Here is a 24,169-nt window from a genome sequence, read left to right as displayed (position 1 = left end):
TTCACTTCCTTGGTTAGGTTTATTCCTAGGTATTTTATTCTTTTTGATGCTATTGTGAATGGAATTGTCTTCCTGATTTCTCTTTCTATTAGTTTATTGTTAGTGTATAGGAAAGCTACAGATTTCTGTGTGTTAATTTTGTATCCTGCAACTTTGCTGAATTACGATATGAGCTCTAGTAGTTTGGGAGTGGAGTCCTTAGGGTTTTTTATGTACAATATCATGTCAGCTGCAAATAGTGACAGTTTAACTTCTTTACCAATCTGGATTCCTTGTATTTCTTTGTTTTGTCTAACTGCCATGGCTAGGACCTCCAGTACTATGTTGAATAACAGTGGGGAGAGTGGGCATCCCTGTCTTGTTCCCGATCTCAGAGGAAAAGCTTTCAGCTTCTCACTGTTCAGTATGATGTTGGCTGTGTGTTTATCATATATGGCCTTTATTATGTTAAGGTACTTGCCCTCTATACCCATTTTGTTGAGAGTTTTTATCATGAATGGATGTTGAATTTTATCGAATGCTTTTTCAGCATCTATGGAGATGATCATGTGGTTTTTGTCTTTCTTTTTGTTGATGTGGTGGATGATATTGATGGATTTTCAAATGTTGTACCATCCTTGCATCCCTGGGATGAATCCCACTTGGTCATGGTGTATGATCCTTTCGAAGTATTTTTGAATTCGGTTTGCTAATATTTTGTTGAGTATTTTTGCATCTACGTTCAGTAGGGATATTGGTCTGTAGTTTTCTTTTTTGGTGGGGTCTTTGCCTGGTTTTGGTATTAGGGTGATGTTGGCTTCATAGAATGAGTTTGGGAGTATTCACTCCTCTTCTATTTTTTGGAAAACTTTAAGGAGAATGGGTATTATGTCTTCCCTGTATGTCTGATAAAATTCCACGGTAAATCCATCTGGCCCGGCGGTTTTGCTCTTGGGTAGTTTTTTGATTACCGCTTCAATTTTGTTGCTGGTAATTGGTCTGTTTAGATTTTCTGTTTCTTCCTTGGTCAGTCTTGGAAGGTTGTATTTTTCTAGGAAGTTGTCCAATTCTTCTAGGTTTTCCAGCTTGTTAGCATATAGGTTTTCATAGTATTCTCTAACAATTCTTTGTATTTCTGTGGGGTCCATTGTGATTTCTGCTGTCTCGTTTCTGATTCTGTCAATGTGTGTTGATTCTTTTTCTCTTAATAAGTGTGGCTATGGGCTTATCTATTTTGTTTATTTTCTCAAAGAACCAGCTCTTGGTTTCATTGATTTATTCTATTGTTTTATTATTCTCAATTTTATTTATTTCTTCTCTGATCTTTATTATGTCCCTATTTATATTTTTTTAAACATTGAATCATTCTAAAGTTTCTGGAGTAAATCCTGTTTGGTCATAAAGTATTATTATTATTTTAATTTAAAAAATTTAATTTTTAAAGCAGTTCTGGGTTCACAGCAAAATTTAGTAGAAAGTACAGATTTCCCATACACTCCTGTCCCCACACATGAGCAACCTCCTCCACTATCAACAGCCCATACCAGACTCGTAAACTATTATTAAAAAATATATATTCATTGATGGATTCAATTTGCTGAATTAAAAATCACTGTTTCTAAGTGAAATTAAAGTTGCATGTGTGTTTGCAGATGTGCACACATACCTTCTTTGCCTGATGTTGGTATCACGAAAACCCTACCTACGTAAAATGAGCTGGGAAGTTTTCTATCCTTTTCTGTTGATTTATAACAATTAAAATAACACAATGTTTAATTTTAATGTATTCCTTGAAAGTTTCGTAGAATTAATACATAAAACCATCAAGCATGAAACATTCACTGAGAACAGATCTTCACCTTTTCAATGTTTCTGAGGCTACTGGTTTTAGGTTTTCAACTTTTGAAGACAATTTTGATTATCTTTTGCTTTCATATCCAGATGTTGTTCCTTTGACCTTTTCTTATTTTTTATGTTGTTTGATCCTCCCTTCTTGACTTATTAAGTTTGTGACTATTTTACACTGTTCTTTCAAATAATTAGCTTTTGCTTTTCTGGCCAAGTCTGCAGTCTCTTAGTGTTATCTTTACTATTTCATTAATATATGTTTTAATGAATATTTTCTTCTACTTTCTTTAGGTGCTTAAATTTTTTTTCCCTATCTCTGAGTGGAATACTTAAGTCAAGAAAAGATTAAAATACAATGTTTTCCAAACAAATGCATTTAAAACTACACATTATCCTTAAGAAATACTTTGGTCACATTCCAAAGGCTTTGGATTATTCTGTGCTTATTATCATGTTCTATATAGCCTGTAAGCTCATTTTTAATGCCCTTTAAAGGTATTTTTCTAAATAATTCTTCAGTTAAATTTCTAAATGTTCTGAAATTGGGTGGGAGGAACCAGCTCTCAACTTTCAAGGTCGATTTCCAATTTTATTGTACTGTAATCAGCAGATGTGGCCTATGTCTCTTCTCTTTCAGGTGCTCCAGATTTTCTGTGGCTGGTGATCAGTATTTATTAACACTCCAGAGGTGTCTAAAAACTGTGTTCTTGAATACTAGGTAAAACAGTCTCTATATAAACAAATATGTTATTCAAATCCTTACAGTTTTTCTAAGCTTGACTTTTGAGATTTCTGGGCAATGCAATGAGTTTGGTCAAAAGCCTTTCAATAAATTCCTTTTCTATTTAAACTGGCTAAGTCAGTTTATTTTACTTGTTATCTAAAAGAGCTGACTAGTACATCCCTATCTCGAGCACTTGACTGTAGTACTTCCCCCAATACTTTTGTCAGGAGGGATACAGGTAATTGCATTGTGTCTTCACAATATCCACAATGAATGATGTTTTGGAATATAATTCTTTTTTTCTCCCTCCATCATTTGCATATCTTGTGCTCCTATCTCTACATTTCTATAGCAGATAAGAAAGTTAATATTCTGATTCTCTTTCTTTTCTAAGTAACCTGTTATATTGATTATCTATTGCTGCAATACAAACAACCCTAAAACTAAGTAGCTCAACATTTTAAAAATATATTATTTTTTGCAATTCTATAGGTTAAGTGGGTGGTTCTTTTGGTCTGGGCTGGTTTAGCTAATTTCAGCAGTTAGCTGGTTGCTTAGTTGGGAACTGGATGGTCTAGACTGGCCTCATTCACATATCTGGTGATAAGCAGGCTTTCTGGTGTAGGGGTTGTTGGCTGAGATCATCTCTTCCACAAATGGTCTTCAGTCTTTTCATGATGGCAGAAGAGTTCCTAGCAGCAAAGGGAGGCAAGCCCCAAAGCAAAGCATTTTCTTAAGCCTCTGCTCCCTTCACATTTATTAATATCCCATGGGCTAAAAAGCAAGTCATGTGGCCATGCCCAAATTACAAGGAGGGGAAAACAAACTTTATTTCTTGATGGGAGAAGCTACAAAGTCACCCTGAAAAGGGGTATACATATAGAGATGAAAAGAATTTGTGGCCAGTTTTTGGTAACCTATAATACCTCTTTCTTTCTAAACGCTTATAAATTCTTTTTTATATTGTTTTTTAAAATTATGGCAAAATACATGCAACATAAAATTTAGTGTTAGTGACATTTTAGTACATTCACAATATTATGTCACCATCACCACTATCTAGTTCCAGAACATTTTTATCACCCCAAATATAAGTTCTTTCTTGATTTTTAGAGGCAAAAAATATCACTAGGATATATATTTAGGAGAGGAATATCTTAGTTCGTTGAGCAGGTCCAGTACTTGGTATGAAAGTTAGTTTTTTTAAGCTCAAATAAGTTTTCTTCTACTATTTGATTTCCTCTGTTTCTTCCAGAATCCCTACTTCATATTAGTGTCCCTGTACCTTCTTTCTGTGTCTTTTATTTTTTCACAAATGATTTCCACTTCTTTGTACTTTTGTATCATAAAACAGTTTTCTCTGTTAGATCTTCTTTAATTTGATAGTTAGGAATGTCTATTCTGTTTTTCAATTCAATTGAATTTCGTGGAAAATAACGGTTTTCTTCCCTCCCGCAAACACATCCTTTCTATTTTAAGCTCTCTTCCACTTCCTACATTAGATTTGCCTATAGGAGCCATTCACTTTGGCTTACACTTCCTTTTCTGAACCTCAAACCACTGGGTTTCCTTTAACTTAATATGATCTTTGCTCAATTCCATCAGCTGTCACAGGTTCCTTTAACACTTGCAGAAGTCACATTGTTGGGATCCTCTGAGCAGCAGAGCATTGACAAGTGGTGAAAACTAAAACAGGAGTTCTCCAATCAGCTTTTAGGGAAAGCCAAGCTCGGAGCTAAACAGAAAGCAGGCTAAAGAAGTTCTCCTGGGTACTGAGTGGATGCACATGGCTCAACTGGCTAGGTCACTGTCTTTGCCCCAGGCTTAACAAGAGAATCAGATTCCCTTCTAGCTGCAAGGCTGTCTTTCCTACCAGCTTTGTAAACAGTGATGACAGAAGGCATCCAGAGGCAAAACTCCTAAAGGGTCTCCTCAGAAGCCCAAAGCCTGAGAAGTTGCTAGCAAAAAGTTATTCCAGGTTCCATACTGTTTTGTATCCACTCCCTACTTTAGCTGTTTTTCTTTCCAGTTGAATCACGCCAGTAGGAAATTTAAGAGTGCTAGGGAGTTAAACATCAGACTGAAGCCACCATCTTCTAAAAACTTTTTTAAATTCCCCTTTTTATAATAAATTCTGTGAGAATATTTATTTATAAGAGGGGAAATAAACTTAAATTTCAGGAATATAAATCTTTTTATGTATGGAGCCCTAAACTATGGCCCAGAGAGACAGAGGGATTCATCACAGTGTCTCTGTTAACACAGCTGGGATTAGAAGTTAGCATTTTAGTTCCTAACATGGGATCTTTTCACTATGTAGACCCATGGCTACCTTAACAAAAATTCCATCCGTGTATTCACCTGCATAGTTATTTCCCTTCCTGCTCCATCTGGTCGAGTTCCTTTTCTGGATAAGATACAATCTCATTCCCATCCCCCTTGCCTGGCTTTTATCCCTCCCTAAAACTTATTCTGCTTCCTTTCTGGCTGCCTTCTAAGAGAGAGAGAGAGAGAGAGAGAGAGAGAGAGAGAGAGAGAGAGTGTGTGTGTGTGTGTGTGTGTCTTTTATCCCTCCCTAAAACGTGTGTGTGTGTGTGTCTTTTATCCCTCCCTAATGTGTGTGTGTGTGTGTGTGTGTGTGTGTCTTTTATCCCTCCCTAAAACGTGTGTGTGTGTGTGTCTTTTATCCCTCCCTAATGTGTGTGTGTGTGTGTGTGTGTGTGTGTCTTTTATCCCTCCCTAAAACGTGTGTGTGTGTGTCTTTTATCCCTCCCTAATGTGTGTGTGTGTGTGTGTGTGTGTGTTGTGTCTTTTATCCCTCCCTAAAACGTGTGTGTGTGTGTCTTTTATCCCTCCCTAATGTGTGTGTGTGTGTGTGTGTGTGTGTCTTTTATCCCTCCCTAAAACGTGTGTGTGTGTGTGTCTTTTATCCCTCCCTAATGTGTGTGTGTGTGTGTGTGTGTGTGTGTGTGTGTGTGTCTTTTATCCCTCCCTAAAACGTGTGTGTGTGTGTGGCTGCCTTCTAAGATTGTGTGTGTGTGTGTGTGTGTGTGTGTGTGTGTGTGTCTTTTATCCCTCCCTAAAACGTGTGTGTGTGTGTGGCTGCCTTCTAAGATTGTGTGTGTGTGTGTGTGTGTGTGTCTTTTATCCCTCCCTAAAACGTGTGTGTGTGTCTTTTATCCCTCCCTAATGTGTGTGTGTGTGTGTGTGTGTGTGTCTTTTATCCCTCCCTAAAACGTGTGTGTGTGTGTGTCTTTTATCCCTCCCTAATGTGTGTGTGTGTGTGTGTGTGTCTTTTATCCTCCCTAAAACGTGTGTGTGTGTGTGTCTTTTATCCCTCCCTAATGTGTGTGTGTGTGTGTGTGTGTGTGTGTCTTTTATCCCTCCCTAAAACGTGTGTGTGTGTGTGTCTTTTATCCCTCCCTAATGTGTGTGTGTGTGTGTGTGTCTTTTATCCCTCCCTAAAACGTGTGTGTGTGTGTGTCTTTTATCCCTCCCTAATGTGTGTGTGTGTGTGTGTGTGTGTCTTTTATCCCTCCCTAAAACTTGTGTGTGTGTGTCTGTGTCTTTTATCCCTCCCTAAAACTTTGTGTGTGTGTGTGTGTGTGTCTGTGTCTGTGTCTTTTATCCTTCCCTAAAACTTGTGTGTGTGTGTGTGTGTCTTTTATCCCTCCCTAAAACGTGTGTGTGTGTGTGTGTGTGTCTTTTATCCCTCCCTAAAACGTGTGTGTGTGTGTGTCTTTTATCCCTCCCTAAAACGTGTGTGTGTGTGTGTGTGTTTTTATCCCTCCCTAAAACGTGTGTGTGTGTTTTTATCCCTCCCTAAAACGTGTGTGTGTGTGTGTGTCTTTTATCCCTCCCTAAAACGTGTGTGTGTGTGTGTGTGTCTTTTATCCCTCCCTAAAACGTGTGTGTGTGTGTGTGTCTTTTATCCCTCCCTAAAACTTGTGTGTGTGTGTGTGTGTGTGTGTGTGTGTGTCTTTTATCCCTCCCTAAAACTTGTGTGTGTGTGTGTGTGTGTGTGTCTTTTATCCCTCCCTAAAACTTGTGTGTGTGTGTGTGTGTGTGGCTTTTGTGTGTGTGTGTGTGTGTCTGTGTCTTTTATCCCTCCCTAAAACTTGTGTGTGTGTGTGTGTGTGTGTGTGTGTCTTTTATCCCTCCCTAAAACTTGTGTGTGTGTGTGTGTGTGTGTGTGTGTGTGTGTGTGTGTGTGTGTGGCTTTTATCCCTCCCTAAAACTTGTGTGTGTGTGTGTGTGTGTGCCAGCCAAATGGAGTGAGAAACTGTCTAGTAGGAGGGGAGCCTAGAACAGGGTGGACAAAGGAGGCTTGCAAACTTCTCATGCATCACCAGGAGTGCTTTGGCTTCTTGTCATCAGAACCCCTCATCTTCTGCCATGGGACAGCAATCTTAGCACTGGCCTAGATTCCCAGGTCTCTCTCCACTGTCTTTGATTGTGCACTAGCACTCCTACCCTGATCCTCCTCCCCTCTGAATCATACAGCAAAGGTAAGAAAAATATAACTACAAAGGCCTAGATGTTCACTCATGAGCCAGCTGGGATTATCTCACAGTGGAAAGCATACCCTACCATGCTCTGGAAAACTGATCAACTTCCTCTACTTCTCCTGACATCAAATATAAAATGCTTTATTAATGGCTTCAAAATGGAGTGCTACAGCAGTCCCTTAATTAGTATCTTAATTTACAGTGTAGGACATGTAAGTCTTCTAGTATACAATGGTTAGCAGATCTGATAATATGCAGAAGCAGCGTGATTTAGTAAGTTATGAGTAACTCTACATACTCCTGCTCCTCTACATACTAGCTATGGCAGGTTACATAACCTTATCTATCACAGACCATAGCAATCATAAGTGCTTCAACAAAGGTAAACTTCCTGTTTATGTAATCATACAACACACCACCAGATGGAATCCTTAACTCCTTGTCCTAAATATACAAAAATATACTCATAATTAAAGTTATTTTGTATTTTTGAAAATGTTGATACAATATTTAAAGGGCTTATTGCTGCCCAGGTTAACATGTACCTCCCTAAGCTCCTCTTAAAACATATTACTAGAAAATACTCTAGTGGACAACATCTTTACAATTACATGATGATACTTATAATTATGTTTTTCTTTAATAAAATACACATTAGAGGTTTTTTTTTTTCCAAATAGAAATTTGATTTCTTACCAAGACAGTTTGAAGCATCAACTTGTTCTTTCAAAAAATCAACACACATTTTCTTCACTGGTTCAATCTGGTACTGGTTTGCTGCATCTAACAAAGACTGAACATTGTTGCTATTCACAGAAATTCTGGAAAATATTAAAGAGAATATTAATTTTCTAAAGATTTTTATTATTTAAAATAATGCTATTGTGAATTTATCCTATTAGCCCCAAAAATTAAACAAAAAAATTACACCTTTCAGTCCTTGAATTAGTATGGCATAGGATCTTTAAACCAGCCCAGGCTGAAGGATTTGGAGTACATCAAATCTTACAACAATGCTTGCCACGATCCCAACTTTACTCCTCCACAATGGATATGATCCTTCTTAACTTACCTAGCAGTATAAGCAAATTCCACAAGTTGCTCAATAATGTCAGGTTCAGCATCTTTGAGTTCAACTTCAAAAGACTTTGACTCAAGCATGTTAGCTAAAATGAAGGGAGGAAACATAAATGGCACACCACGGAAACATAAATGGCATTTAACTGAGGATCCAGATCATTCTAGGCCATGTTAAATAGGACAGAGATGTCTTTGGAAGAAAACACCCCAAAAAAGCCCAACATTCTTATAATAAATGCAAGTTAATTCTCCACACCTGAGAGCTTCCTTAAATTAATCTAAGAAATTAGAGTGTACTTCTTAAAAAAATAAAAAAGGGCCAAGTGAACAGGGAGACACAAGACTAGATTTAGTATTTCCCCAACTCTAAAATAATTTAGTAGCACTCTTTTAAACTACTATGAGCAAAATGCCTCTGATGTAGCTGGAACAAACCTACAAAACAATGATAATTACATGTAAGTCAGCCACAGCTAGCAAAGCTCTCATTCCTCCCCAAAACCCTGGCTAGTAGCCAGAGCACCAAAGAGAAAACTTGAAGTAGACCCATTATATAACCCGATCAAGCTCATAAAACAGTACTAAGTAGAGGAACCAGGTAGGACTTTGACTCTCGATCTCAACTCCAAATCTGGAGTTCTTTCTAATAAGATATGCCATATTTCATTTTTATTTAATTTGCTAGATGAAATGCTGTAAGATTTATTTTCTTGCCTTTCCCACCTGAGGTTAAGAAGAAAACCTCAGGCATTCAAGTAGAAGCTATATCTTCATCAAAAAAGACCTTGAGCCTAGAGGACTACTGAAAGCACACTTTTCCTTTGATCAATCATCATCATGACCATTTTTCAATCTCTTTACTGTTCTGTGACATTAATTTCTTAAGTGCTTTAAAACTAGGAAAAATATTTTCATTTAGACCCCACTTCATTCTCATGGAAAAAACAGTATGTTTTGCCTTAAGATACTTACTTGTGAACATTAAGTTAAAAAAATGACTGGCTGCAGCAAGGACAACACGATGAGCAGGTATCTTTCTTTCCTGGACCGTAAGGATCACATCACACAACGTTTTCTAATCAAGAAATAAATGAAATTAAAAGGGGCTCATTGGGCCTAGCTTAGCAAACATATAAAACAGGTGCTTGCCAAATGTCTTATCTCTATTTTCTTTTTAAAACCAGTCTTTTTTCAGCGCAGAATTTGTTTCTCATATAAGACCTATTTAGGAAGGACTTAACAGAGCTGCTGTCATGAGTTGCCTGTTAGGAAAATTTGGCACTGAGCTTCCTGACAATCAGGAAAAAAAAACAAAAGATCTTTATAATCAGTAAATAGTAGTCTTTCCTTCTTTAGGGAAGCCAAATTTTTTTTGTGAGACAAATTCTAAGGTATTTCTCATGATGAGATTTTATGGGAACATTAAATGATATAATGGCAATGTCCTTGATGGTTTTTCAAGCATAATAATTTATTTTTAAAAATTATCTATCCTTGATAAGATGCAAAGTACACACTGCATTTCCCAAGAAAGTAGTCTTCACAGACCTAAAATGAAACAGAAAGCATTCAGAATATACAGTGGGTGAACCAAATGGCCCTTCAGCGTTCCTTTAAATAACACTTCCCTCAAACACATTTCTGATAGGAGCTGGATAGAAGCCACTTTTAAATTGTGACTTCTGACCAAGATCAAAATGGTGTCATGGCAGTTTGCTGAACAAAGGCAGATCTAGATCAAATACTTGAAATGTTGGGAAAATGGAATATTAAAGAAAGAAGTTAAGGTTGGCTGGAATGTATTTGTAAGGGAAAAATGTTCTTTTTCTCAAATAAAATTTCAGTTCCTTAACGAAGTTAAAGATACAATGTACAAGTTAGCCTCAGAGAAAAATTAGAGCCTTTGGTAAGGACCTAATAAAAATCTTAATATTTTATTCAAACTAATATAGTTTCTGATAGATAAATTACTGTTATTTCCTACTTTATTATTCCATTAATAAAAATTCTAGCATGCTTAGAATGAGAAAGGAAATGGACCCCAAATAGTGGGCTAAAAGGTGAACAAAATTTCACTTTTTTAGCTCATGTGAAGATTTTGTTTAAGTCTTACAGACTGGTGCTTAGAAATTGTACACAGATTACTTACAGTCAGAGCTATCATTACCCCAATAGCATCTTGAATTTTTAAATTTTTATTTCCTTTTTTTGGGGGGAGTGGGCACAGAGTAGGCACAGCTCTCAGGGGATTTTGCCACACACCACACCAAAAAAGACCAGGTAGCAAAACCAAGTCACATATTTGGTTACCACAAAAACAAGGTGATGAAGTTGCTTAAGAGAAAGAAAGAAAAAAAGAGGGAGAAGGGAAGGAAGAAAAGAAAGCAGGGAAGGAGAGAGAGAAAGAAAAAGAATACTGACAATAGCAAGTAAATCAGACTGGTGGGGGAATCTATGGCTGCTGATGGCAAGTTCCAGAAAATAGAGCTAAAATGAAATGTAGCAGAACACCTTTCCAAGGCATACTCAGCAGTAAGTTTTAGTGGAATAAATCTATAGGCAATGAAGGATGTTAGAGAAGTGAGAAAGATCTTCATACAACAATTTAGTCTTAGTCTAAGGTTAATCTCCAGCTGAATATTAAGGTTGTATGGGCTGTGAAATGGGAGGAATCTTCCGTATCCAAATGTACATCTATTTGACTGTACTACAGTAGATTAATAGGTTTCAACAAGAGTTGGGACTGATCTAAAGAGAGAGGTTCCTCCTGCTATCGACCATCTGGGGACGAGGTGTATCCAAAGACAGGAAATGGGAAGAGACAGAGACTCGGATTAAATTGGAGAATATGAGAGGTAACAAGTCCTGGGTGAACTGAAGAGGAACTTAAACAAACAACAAAAAAACTACATTTTGAACAATGCAGTCACTGGATAAAACCTTGCAAATTTTCTGTTTATATCTCCCCATATTTATATCTTTGTATTTATTATTTCAGCTTTTGAACCTTTAGTGTTTTATAAATAGCAAAGACTTTGTGTGACTTAGTCTGAAGTTCTCACCATCTAAGATTATTTTTAGTAGGGTTTAGTTTAATCCTTCATATTTATTATAGATAACTGATGTTGCATCTTACATACTCTGTCTTCTTTCATGCTATTTATTTGTGCTTCCTTGCTGTCTTCATTTTCCTTTAACTACCAGTTGCTATTTTGGTTATATTTTCTTTGCACTTTTTTCTTTTGTTAGGGACTTACTTATAGATCGGTCAAATATTTGCAAACTGAATCCAGCAGGGTACTAGTCAAATATGGTTCTACGAATGCAAGGAGGGTTCAAGAACAATAATCCTATTAATGTAATTCCTTGTATTGACAGTTTAAGTGAGAAAAACTTCATGCAGAAAAACTTTGAAAGGGTGTTTGATAAAATTAAAGATTCATTTCCTGAGACTCTTTAATAAGGAAAATGATGTGTCTGTGTACTGAAGCCACTCATAAGTATACTGAAGGTCATTTATCAGAAATCACTAGCAAACATCCCATTTAAGGTTAAACAGGAGAGGCATTCTCATTCAAGTTTGAAACAAGATATACATGATCTGTCATGAATATTTTTCAACACTGCTCTGGAAATTTTAGCCAAATCAGTAAGAAAATAAAAATAAATCAACTGAACACTTGTAGAATTAAATGATAAGCCAGTAAGATGGCTAGGCACAAACAGGATAAATATGAAAAAGCAATTTGCTAACCTATATAAGAATAATAAGCCATAAAGAAACACAAATAAGAAACAAAAAGAAACAAGTCATAATAGCAATAAAATAATTAAATGTTGAGAAATAAACCTAAGAAATGTGAAGGACCTATATTAAATGGGAATTTGGTATGTGCTTAAAGATACTATTGCAAAGAAGGTAGGGCACAGGGGATGTTTAGGCCAGTGACACTATTTTGTATGATACCGTAACTGTGAATACATGTCATTATACAATGGCAAAATTTATAGAATGTACAACACAAAGAGTGAACCCTAATGTAAACTATGGGTAATAAAAATGGGACAATAATGGCTAATCAATTTTAACAAACATACCACACTAATGCAAGATGTTAATAACAGGGGACTGTGTGTAGGGGGATAACTCTCTGTACTTTCTGCTCAATTTTTCTAAAACCTAAAACTGCTCTAAAAAATAAAGCCTCAGTTTAAAAAATATGGTAAGGGACTGATAACTGAAAAAATGGTATTAGGACAACTGTTACCCATTTAGGGGAAACACTAGATTTCTCATAAGGTCCTTTTCTAAGTACTGGGAAGGAAGTTTCAGTCCTTTTCTCCACCCTTCACTTGTGGAAGAGTGAATAGAGAATGGGCAAGAGTATGTAGAGGTCATGGACCACATAGAGTCAGACCTCCTGGCTTATTCTTTTTCCACAGCTCTGCCCCAAAGCGGAATATAACTAATTGGGGCAGGCTTACCTGTGTGGCAGGAGAGGACTGTTTCTATCCATCAGCCACTCTGCCTCAGTCTGGGTAGGTAAAATAAGTTCAGGGGAGAAAGAAGAAGCCCAATTTTATCCTCAGGTCAAAGCCACATTCTCCACTCTGTTGTCACCACTAATTTACCTATCTTTGGTGTCTACTTCTCAACTGTTTTAGGACCAGCAATGGAAGAGAGCCCCTCAAATCCATATGCATAGGCACTCAAAGCACTGCATAGGGAGACAGAAACTTTGGTGCTTGCAAGTATGAAGGTCTTTTGCAGGAAGAGTCCTTTGGTTGGGAAAGACTCACCTCAAAATAGGCAAGCATTTTAGGCATGTGTTTGTTTGTGGAATGACCATTTATTTTCTTTATGTATGCCAGGCAGTACTGCAAAAGGCAGCTACATTACATAAAGCTCCACAGCACTGTATGAGGTTCTACTTTTAACCGTATTACTGGCATTAGTAGGAGGCATGCAATCAGCTGTTCCAAGTTCTATTTTTCATTACATCCCAAGGTGAGGACTGATGAATGACTAACCTTTGGATTTATGTAGCTTGTCAACAAGGTTCTGCAATCAGTCCCTCCCAGCGTGATTTCAAGTTGGCCCTGGGTATAAATCCCTGAGCAGACTGTAGATTCAACTACTGTTGGGTGGTGGATTTAAATCACTGAAAGATAAAGGGAAATGAAGCCCTTATTATATGATGGTAAATCATCATCTTGGATTGATACTAATAAAGCCTCAAGAAGGCCATAATAAACCCAAAGGCTGGGAGAAAATTTTAAAAGGCCTCTTTAGGAATCATGTTTGTTCAGAAAAGTAAGAAAAACAGCATTAGACTTAAGCACACATATAATCACAATAAGGCAAGTGGGAAAGTGAAAGAACAAAAGATGACTCCTAGTTTAACAGAGGAAAAGGAGGATTTCCTTCCTTAAGGGAAACATACGACAAGTTAGGCCAAAAGCTTTGAAAGGGAAAGGAGACATATGTTGGTATAATTGTTCTTTAAAAGATGGGACTAGGAAAAAAAGAGTTATTTTTGTTGTTATTTATTCAAGGAGGGTGATATATACCAAAGAGATACTGGAAGAAGAGAAGTAAGAATTCAGGAGTAGACTATAATGGTTCTCTCAGAAAGAGCCTGGACCTAGTAAATGTTAAGATTCCTCTTAAAGCTAAAGGTAAGATATGAAAAACATAATTAGAGGACTGCCCAAGAGATGGGGACAGTTAAAATAGGTGAAAACAGTAAGTTCAGATAGATTTGAAAAGGGAAAAGGGAGATCAACAATAGGGTTTTTCATGCATTAAGCAGTTGCAAGTGATATGGATGGGAAGACAGGAATGTTACATAATGCAGTGGAACATATCTGGGAGGTTTGTGGAAATAAGACTCTAAGGGAAAGTACCAGGTCACATTAAAGGGAAGCCAAATGAATCAAGACATCATGCAGGCCTAAGTGAGATGCTGGACTTCCCTACAATTGGAATAACTTTACTGAGAGTGGTGAGGGCTGTCAGTATCTGAATCAACCATGAACACACAAACCTCTTGATTTCCACTATGACAAAGTCTTAAGAAAGGCACTAGAGGAAGAAGTATGCCAGCAAAACAAACATCTGGGTTCAAGATCAAAAGGAAAGAAAGTATTCTGATCTAAATAATGTTAGCTCACATGATGCAGAAAGAAAGGGATTTAACTTAAAACAGTTTAAAAACTGAGCTGGGGATGCCTGAAAGGAACAAATGGACACAGAGACACAGCCCATTTTAACACAAATAAGTAACAAAGAAATGGTCTGCTATCACTTAGTTTCCAAGGCCTGTAAAACTCAAATAATGAGAAAAGGCAAAGTTTTGAGGGGTATACTGTAAACACTATGTTGGTCCCTATAGGGGCACAGGCTTTACAAAAATTTCCTGAAGGCCATTCTCCAGCTTAGACAAATGGAGGGGAAAAGAGAAAGGACTCCTTCACAAGATTGGATTAATAGATATAAGGAATTCACAGCATGATAGGCTCATAATGGGGGCGCAAAGTGCAGAACAACCAGGAGGATCAGAAGTGTAGAGAATGCAAAGCCACGAACTGTGCTCTGCACACCTGCCTGCTACAAATGTGGATACTTTTCTCTCAAGAGGAAGGAAAGACTTTGTCACTAGACAGAACTCAAGTTTCAGCACTGGGTTGCCGGGAACACACGGTTCAAAAAAGAAATGAAAATTAAGCATTATATGCACAAGATGGACAACAGGGATAAACAGGAAACTCTAGGAAACCTAGCAGCTGAGTAAAACCCCCTGGCAAATTTCTAACATTTTGCCCAAGAAAAACAATGTATTCTATGCCAATGAAGCATTATTATGCTTAAATGAAATCCCTTCCCTATATGGTAAATATAGTGCCCTTATTAGCCTTATCAAGATAAGTGATTCCTCTCAACTGAGTTTAGTTTTAGAACTGATAAATTATAAACAGCTGACACAGACTGGCAACTGGTGAAAACCAAGAGCTAAGATTTTCTTTAAATATCTTCTGTTCCCCCAGAAACTGAAGTTTCTGTTCTATTTTTGGCTGGGAACAATAATGTGGTTCAGGATTGTACAATAATTGTCAACATCTGTACTACTTATTGTAGAGATGGAGACTTGCTTGTATCTTTTCAGGATCCTTGGGGTGGGGATGAAGCTGTGCTAATTTTAAGAGTTCTAGAAACTCTTTGACATACTGAAAATATGTGGCACCAACTACCTTTGAATTAGAGAAATTCAGCTTTGAGGTGCTAAACTAACAATCTATTCCAACAGCCCAGGCTGCAGCCACTGAAGCTGCAGCTGCTGAAAAGCTACCGTGACTCCAACCACTTAAGAGAATGCCTCTGGCTGAAACTGAGCAATGTAAGAAACTAGAAAGAACAGACATTTGGGATTCAACTGCCTTTAATTTTAATTCACAGGGAGATCACAGATGTGGGAATTTAATGAGTTCATAATAGTCAAATTTGGGGTATTTTATGTTGCTACTATGGAATTAGATGGAGTGCTTTAAGCTATCATTTGGTTTACTGCAGACAATCTGGAGAGGCATGAATGACTTCTTGACTGAGAAAAATTTAAGATGGGAAATGAAAGTGAACTTTCACTCTGGAATTATAGATATCTACCCATTTCAAAGCTTTCTGGAGTAAAAATTTAAATAATCTTCTAATCTGGTCTCCAGAGGATATACAAAAGGACAGTTATGGATAGAGATTGAAAAGATGGACAAAAAACTCCCTGTGCCAGCAAGAAACAGAAAACCGAAAGAAAAAAAAACTTGAAAATAAGAACTTATAGCTACTTGGTACAGATAACTTCTATTGGGATTTGGGGTGGGGCTTTGGTACCTGAATTCTACCATTCAGTCCTCTGAGATTCTCAACTCGGGGAGTTTATGTAAGGATCAAGAACCAAATCAGACATAAAAAAACACATTATTGACAGATGAGCAAGTACTTGGTAAATCCCCACAAAGCAGTGCTTCTTCAGTAAAACAAGGTTGGAAAATGAGGCTCTACTTGAAAAGCCTTAGGCCTTTCTATTCATCCCTGTGTATCCCAGTAATCTAAATTTTGGAATCTGTAGTCATATGTCCTGCAAGGACAAAAAAAAGGTGTTTGGGCCCAAATTCAGCATATAAAGTCTACTGTAAGACACACCTTACTGTTCTGCTTAGCAAATGGAAACTTAAAGTAGAAGTATGCAAGTCTCATAACCATCCCATTAATAAAACAGCAATGTCTTAAATTCTAACAGATCAGCAACCTCTCTAACTGGGCAAAAGTAGGAAAAAAAATAGATATGAACTCAAGATACCCATTTCCTGTCCTTTGGGTGAGGTGAAGGTCAGAAATGTTCTCCCCTTCCAATTCTCTCAGTCCCTTTGCCCTGTTCCCAGCACCACAAACAGAATCCATTTTCAAATTATCTGATTTCATATTATTTATAGAGCTAGAATGGTTTCTCTGTAGTCAGAATTAGTCTAGCAACCAAGGAATGAATGAATCTCCTCTATCACACTTAATGATTCACTTAGAAAAATTTTGTTTCTGAGCTCAGCAATTAGTCTTTTTGAAGGAGAGTTCTGCCAGTTCAGAGATTTGGAGACCCAGAAGAAGAATGAGTCAACCACGTAATATAACAATGTTTCCACAGAGTTGGAAGATAAGACAGTGACTTGGCCATTTTGGCCTCCCCATGCCACTGGGTAAAAAGAACAACAGTTATTACCCTTGGTTAGGTGCCTACCTGGCCATCAAGAAAAAAACTTTTGTTTTCCATGGGGCAGAAGATGGCTGGAATTCAGGGGATCTCCTTGGTTGTTGGGAGAGACAGTCCTCTATGGGTCTCTTCAGTTCTACGTATCTTCCTGGATGTGCCAAGAATACCAGGCCCTGTCACTGTTTACCTGGTCCACCATTTCTCAGGGTTGTGCTCGGAGTGAGCAACTGTTATCCCCTCCAGGATAAGAGCAGACTTGTTCATTGCTTATCATAAAAATGACAGATTCCTTAAACTCAGTGCTCATTATCTAGCTGACAAGACAAACCCACTGGGTATAACATCCATCTGGGCTCTACCATGACACCCTCATAGTACCTGTGCGGCGAGGAACTGATGCATACATGCCGACTCTCGTGATACTCTGCTGTGAGTAATCAAGTCTGTTGTCATTGACCTAGGAGTCTCATGTTGTCTGCCAGCATTCCTTAAACAGCAACAAGCTAAATAATTAGGCTAAAGTCTTTAAGTAGCATAAAATCAAACAGGCTGAAGTTTTTAAGTAGCATAAAATAAAACCTCAGTCCCAACACCAGTATTGCCAAATCTGGTAATAAATGCTAATGAAAGACTAAAGTAACCTTATACAGGAAAGACCAAAAGGCTTCAAGATAAAGAACCTTGGGAAGTTGGTTCAAGACCAGGAAAAGCAGTAGAGGAAGAAGTCATAAATACAACAATGAATAATAAACTATTAATGAATAACAATAAACTGTGAATGTGGCCTCTATTTTATAAAATTTCATACTTGCTCTTATATTTTCTTAAATGTTAACTACTTTCCTTTCTTCTTTCCCTTTCCCTTCCATAATCATATAAAAAAATCTATTATTGCTTAATCCTTAGGATATTGAAATGACTACAGAAGGAATGCCTATCTGACCTTGAACTTGGAGCTAGATATGGTAAGTGAAAACAACTTAATTGGTGACTTTTCTAAATTATAGGAATAAGAGCATGCATGTTTGTAGTGGACAGTTTAAGGTATAGACCACAGTGGACATTTGTGGATTCTGGCAATCCAACACACAATTTCCCCTGCCTATTAGAAACCCAAGCGCCCATTTCTGGAAAATTTCCTCAGTATGAACTATCTTAGTTAGAGGGCAATTCTCAAGAGCATGCCTCTCATTATGGAAGCCAAAGTCAGATATTTCTTGTATTCATTCCTTAGCAGAGTCAAAAGTTGGCAAACAATTTAAGCCTACAATTAGACACCTATTTCCAAGATTCTGAATCTTTAGTGAATGATAGGACGATGGAAGGAAAACTGTATTTATGGCAGCAGCAAGTAGTCAAGACTGTTCCTGCACTGTAACTGACTCTAAAGTTTCTGCAGCCTAGAGAACCCCTGGTCCCTGCTCACTTGGCATGCCTGTTCACCTTCAAGCATGTGGTCAACACTGTACACTCCTGGTATCTTTGCAATAAACTGTTTTTACTTAAGACAAAATAGGTTTCTGTTGCTTGTAACCAAGAATCCCGGCAGATTCACTCCACTAACAATACCAAAAGTATTTGTACAATAATTTTTAAAAAATTTTTTCTAAATTAAGGTATCATTTATATACACTCTTATGAAGGTTGCACATGAAAAACAATGTGATTACTACATTCACCCATATTACCGAGTCCCCAACATACCCCATTAGAGTCACTGTCCATCAGTGTAGTAAGATGCCATAGAGTCACTACTTGTCTTCTTTCTGCTACACAGTCTTCCCCATGAACGCCCCCACGTCATGTGTACTAATCATAATACCCCTCAATCCCTTCTCCCTCCCTGCCACCTGCCCTTCCCCATCCCTCCCCTTTGGTAACCACTAGTCCCTTTTTGGAGTCTGTGACTCTGCTGCTCTTTTGTTCCTTCAGTTTAACTTTGTTGTTATACTCCCCAAATGAGAGCAATCATTTGGTATTTGTCTTTCTCTGCCTGACTTATTTCACTGAGCATAATAAATATATTCTAGCTGCATCCATGTTGTTGTAAATGACAGGACTCGTTTCTTTCTTATGGCTGAATAGTATTCCGTTGTGTATAAGTACATATTCTTTACCCATTCACCTACTGATATGCACTTAGGTTGCTTCCATATCTTGGCTATTATAAATAGTGCTGTAATAAACATACGGGTGCATATCTTTTTGAATCTGAGAACTTGTTTTCTTTGGATAAATTCCCAGGAGTGGAATTCCTGGGTCAAATGGTATTTCTATTTTGAGTTTTTTGAGGAACCTCCATATTGCTTTCCACAGTGGTTGAACTAATTTACATTCTCACCAGCACTGTAAGAGGGTTCCCCTTTCTCCACATCCATGCCAACATTTGCTGTTGTTTGTCTTTTGGATGTTGACCATCCTAACTGGTGTGAGGTGATATCTCAATGTGGTTTTAATTAGCATTTCTCTGATAATTAGCAATGTGGAGCATCTTTTCATGTGCCTGTTGGCCATCTGAATTTCATCTTTGGAGAATTGTCTGTTCATATTCTCTGCCCATTTTTAATCGGGTTATTTGCTTTTGGGGTGTTGAGGCATGTGAGGTCTTTATATATTTTGGATGAAAACCCCCTGTTGGATATGTCGTGTACAAATATATTCTCCAATACTGTAGGATGCCTTCTTGTTCTACTGATGGTGTCCTTCTCTGTACAGCTTTTTAGTTTGATGTAGTCTGTTTTGTTCATTTTTGCTTTTGTTTCCCTTGCCCAAGGAGATGTGTTCAGGAAAAAGTTGCTCATGTTTATATTCAAGAGAGTATTGCCTGTGTTTTCTTCTAAGAGTTTTATGGTTTCATGACTTACATTCAGGTCTTTGATCCATTTCAAGTTTATTTTTGTGTATGGGGTTAGACAGTAATCCAGTTTCATTATCCTGCATGTAGCTGTCCAGTTTTACCAATACCAGTTGTTGAAGAGGCTGTCATTTCCTCATTGTATGTTCAAGGCTCCTTTTTCATATATTAATTGACCATATATGCTTGAGTTAATATCTGTGCTCTCTAGTCTGTTCCATTGGTCTATGGGTCTGTTCTTGTGCCAGTACCAAATTGTCTTGATTACTGTGGCTTTGTAGTAGAGCTTGAAGTCAGGGAGTGTAATCTCCAAGCTTTGTTCTTTCTTCTCAGGATTGCGTTGGCTATTCGGGTCTTTTGTGGTTCCATATGAATTTTAGAACTACTTGCTCTAGTTTGTTAAAGAATGCTGTTGGTACTTTGATAGGGATTGCATTGAATCTGTAGATTGCTTTAGACAAGAGGCCATTTGGACAATATTATTCTTTCCATTTATTGGTATCTTCTTTAATTTCTCTCATGAGTGTCTTGTAGTTTTCAGAGTATAGATCTTTCACTTCCTTGGTTATGTTTATTCCTAGGTATTTTATTCTTTTTGATGCTATTGTGAATGGAATTGTTTTCCTCATTTCTCTTTCTGCTAGTTCATCATTAGTGTATAGGATGCAACAGATTTCTGTGTACTAATTTTGTATCCTGCAACTTTGCTGAATTCAGATATTAGATCTAGTAGTTTTGGAGTGGAGTCTTTAGGGTTTTTTATGTACAATATCATGTCATCTGCAAGCAGGGACAGTTTAACTTCTTCCTTGCCAATCTGGATGCCTTTTATTTCTTTGTGTTGTCTGACTGCCATGGCTAGGACCTCCAGAACTATGCTGAATAAAAGTGGGGAGAGTGGGTATCCTTGTCTTGTAACCAATCTTAAAGGAAAAGCTTTTAGCTTCTCATTGTTAAGTATAATGTTGGCTGTGGGTTTGTCATATATGGCCTTTATTATGTTGAGGTACTTGCCCTCTATACCCATTTTGTTGAGAGTTTTTATTATGAATGGATGTTGAATTTTGTCGAATGCTTTTTCAGCATCTATGGAGATGATCATGTGGTTCTTGTCCTTCTTTTTGTTGACGTGGTGGATGATGTTGATGGATTTTCAAATGTTGTACCATCTTTGCATCCCTGGGATAAATCCTACTTGATTATGATGGATGATCCTTTTGATGTATTTTTGAATTCAGTTTGCTAATATTTTGTTGAGTATTTTTGCATCTATGTTCATCAGGGATATAGGTCTGTAATTTTCTTTTTGTGGTGTCTTTGCCTGACTTTGGTATTAGAGTGATGCTGGCCTTGTAGAATGAGTTTGGGAGTATTCCCTCCTCTTCTACTTTTTGGAAAACTTTAAGGAGGATGGGTATTCGGTCTTCACTAAATGTTTGATAAAAATCAGCAGTGAAACCATCTGGTCCAGGTGTTTTGTTCCTAGGTACTTTTTTGATTATCAATTCAATTTTTTTGCTCCTAATTGGTCTGTTCAGATTTTCTGTTTCTTCCTGGGTCAGTCTTGGAAGGTTGTATTTTTCTAGAAATTTGTCCATTTCCTCTAGGTTATCCAGTTTGTTAGCATATAATTTTTCATAGTATTCTCTAATAATTCTTTGTATTTCTGTGGTGTCTGTAGTGATTTTTCCTCTCTCATTTCTGATTCTGTTGATGTGTGTTGACTCTCTTTTTCTCTTAATAAGTCTGGCTAGAGGCTTATCTATTTTGTTTATTTTCTCGAAGAACCAGCTCTTGGTTTCATTGATTCTTTCTATTGTTTTATTCTTCTTGATTTTATTTATTTCTGCTCTAATCTTTATTATGTCCCTCCTTCTACTGACTTAGGGCCTCATTTGTTCTTCTTTCCTAAGGTAGGCCTGTATTGCAGTATACTTCCCTCTTAGCACAACCTTTGCTTTGTCCCACAGATTTTGCAGTGTTCAATTACTGTTATTCGTCTCCATATATCACTTGATCTCTGTTTTTATTTGGCCGCTGATCCATTGGTTATTTAGGAGAATGTTGTTAAGCCTCAATGTGTTTGTGGGCTTTTTTGTTTTCTTTGCATAATTTATTTCTACTTTCATACTTTTGTGATCTGAGAAGCTGGTTGGAACAATTTCAGTCTTTTTGAATTTACTAAGGCTTTTTTTTGTCACCTAGTTTATGATCTATTCTTGAAAATGTTCCATGTGCACTTGAAGAATGTGTATCCTGCTGCTTTTGGGTGAAGTGTTCTGTAGATGTCTGGTCGGTCCAACTCTTCTAATGTGTTGTTCAGTGCCTTTGTCTCCTTACATATTCTGTCTGGTTGATCTGTCCTTTGGAGTGAGTGATGTGTTGAAGTCTCCTAAAATGAATGCACTACAGTCTATTTCCCCCTTTCATTATGTTAGTATTTGTTTCATATACATAAGTGCTCCTGTGTTGGGTGCATAGACATCTATAACAGTTATGTCCTCTTGTTGGACTGATCCCTTTATCATTATGTAATATCCTTGTCTCTTGTACAACAATAATTTATCAAGAGTTTTCACACTTTCACTATTCTCAACATCAGTAAGGTATAGGTCAGTATATTATTATTACTACTGTGCAGATATAAGCATAAAAGGCTACAGAAGTTGTGACTTGTCTAATATCTCATGATTAGTAAGAAGACAGAGCTAGGACTCAAACCCAGGATCTGATTCCAAAGTGTATGTTATTTCCACTAGAACATGCTTGTAACTCCAGGGGGAAAATCCTGGGGCAAAATACCTTTGGAACCGAAGTCAATCAAAGAGAGAAATGAAGTTTAAGAAACCTATATATTTCTTACAAGAGGTGGTCCTGTCTCTCTCTTGACCAGGCTGCAGCAGAAGAGGGCCCCACCCAACCTCTCTGGTCCAGAAAAGCCCTCGCACACCCTTGTTATTTACCTAATGATATGTAGATGGACTGATTCTCTTCGCCCCTTGGAAACATCTATTGATATGCAGATACACTAAAGCCAGGAGAGAGATTCTGGAAATACTGCAGTTTTACCCTTAGGCCACCCCTCCAGAAATCTCACCTCACAATCTACACTTTCCCCATCTTCTGCAATGGCCTGTGCAAGAAAACTTGAGCATTGTAACCAGGCTAATAACATAAGATAGCAACAGCAATAAAATCATGATAATCCTCAAACTGGAGGCTTCAGCTAGGTTCAAAGTCCTAGGCAGATTAAGTCTATAGCTCCCCCATTCCACAGGCAGTCAGTAGCTGAACAGGTAGGGAGTTCAGAGCAATCATCATGGCAGCTGCAGCCAGGGGGAGCATCCAGGCCACAAGGACTGTAGAAGAAAATAACCTTATACATGTTTTAATGATAACAGCCATCAGGTATGAGAATGGTCCTGTGATAGGACAGTGGCAGGAATGGGATCTTGTCCTGTCTAGTATACCAGACTTTCACCCCTCTCCCTGTGGGGGTTACTGATGGGTCTATATGTAGGGCTACAGGAGGCACATGCACTGGCCACAATGGTAAGACAAAACTGCCCAGTAAGATGCTTTTATCTTCCAGCCTTTTTGGTTACACTACCATCATCTTTGGGGGCCACTCTGCTGTTACTCCAGGAACACTCAGAAGGCCAGCTTCCAGGCTTTGTCCCCAAGGTGCCAGAAGGGCCAGTCATCATTGGTCCATGTGTCAAAATGTCCAAAGCCATGTAGTCTCCAGGTTGCTGTGGAACTCAGTCACGCAGTGCACTTCTGATGGGGCTCTGCTGACCTCTTCAAAGGTCAAAGGCAGGCCCCACTAACAGGCTACAGCCTACAGCCTACATTGCCTTCTGCCCAAGGCAGGCTACTCTGCTAGCCAATGCACCTGGGCTACAAAGTGCTGCTGAGGCCCCAGCCACAGCCATCTTCAGTCACATGGACATCTAGCTCACAGGGCGTTAGATGTCTGTCTCACTCAAGACCTTCATGGACTTGACTGTCCATTTTGCAACAGCAGAGGTAAATGCACATTTCATGCCAGCCCCACCTGATGCCCTTTCGTATCAAATGGCATAAGGGCTTCAGAGTTTGTGCCAAGTGCAGAAAAAACACTGTACAGTAGCCTACAAGACCCAAAACCTCTTGCAACAAGGCCACATTTATCTGTAAAGTAATCAGACATGAGCATAACATCACACACAGCATTAGATGCCCTATTCCCAAGGGGATTCAGGCTTGTTCCACTCAGCCCCACCCTGCAAACAGTAGTGGGTGGGAGTATGTTCCTGGAAAACCTTTGAGTCACATTAAATCATGGAGCATCCAGCTCCTATGTCCGCCAGGGCCAGGACACACTGTACATTCACAGGGGAACAATGAACATTGAAGGCAAATTCTGGTGCGCTTA

At 38.0% G+C, this 24,169-nt stretch overlaps 1 protein-coding gene and 1 long non-coding RNA gene across 8 annotated transcripts in view; one reads left to right on the top strand and one right to left on the bottom strand.

Moving 5' to 3' along the window:
* The window catches only part of LOC118908354 (uncharacterized), a 71,817-nt gene extending 49,121 nt beyond the window's left edge, over window positions 1-22,696 (top strand). The window contains exon 3 of the long non-coding RNA XR_008998511.1: window positions 17,805-22,696. This is a non-coding gene — a long non-coding RNA (uncharacterized LOC118908354). The remainder of the gene's footprint in view (window positions 1-17,804) is intronic.
* KLHL7 (kelch like family member 7) overlaps window positions 1-24,169 on the bottom strand; it is an 80,037-nt gene that overhangs the window by 41,637 nt on the left and 14,231 nt on the right. For 4 of the 7 annotated variants that reach the window (XM_036877561.2, XM_057504581.1, XM_036877585.2 and 1 more), the window contains exons 2-4: window positions 9,112-9,214; window positions 8,132-8,225; window positions 7,756-7,880 (exon numbers count right to left, since the gene is read on the bottom strand). In XM_036877561.2, coding sequence (XP_036733456.1) covers window positions 7,756-7,880; window positions 8,132-8,225; window positions 9,112-9,214 — 322 coding nt within the window. Of the gene's footprint in view, window positions 1-7,755; window positions 7,881-8,131; window positions 8,226-9,111; window positions 9,215-13,170; window positions 13,302-24,169 lie in introns of all 7 variants that reach the window. The other 3 variants (XM_036877568.2, XM_057504580.1, XM_036877578.2) reach the window with 1 other exon arrangement.

Source organism: Manis pentadactyla, chromosome 7 (genome assembly GCF_030020395.1).
Source record: "Manis pentadactyla isolate mManPen7 chromosome 7, mManPen7.hap1, whole genome shotgun sequence".
Lineage (NCBI taxonomy): Eukaryota > Metazoa > Chordata > Mammalia > Pholidota > Manidae > Manis > Manis pentadactyla.
This window is presented reverse-complemented; position numbering and strand designations above follow the sequence as displayed.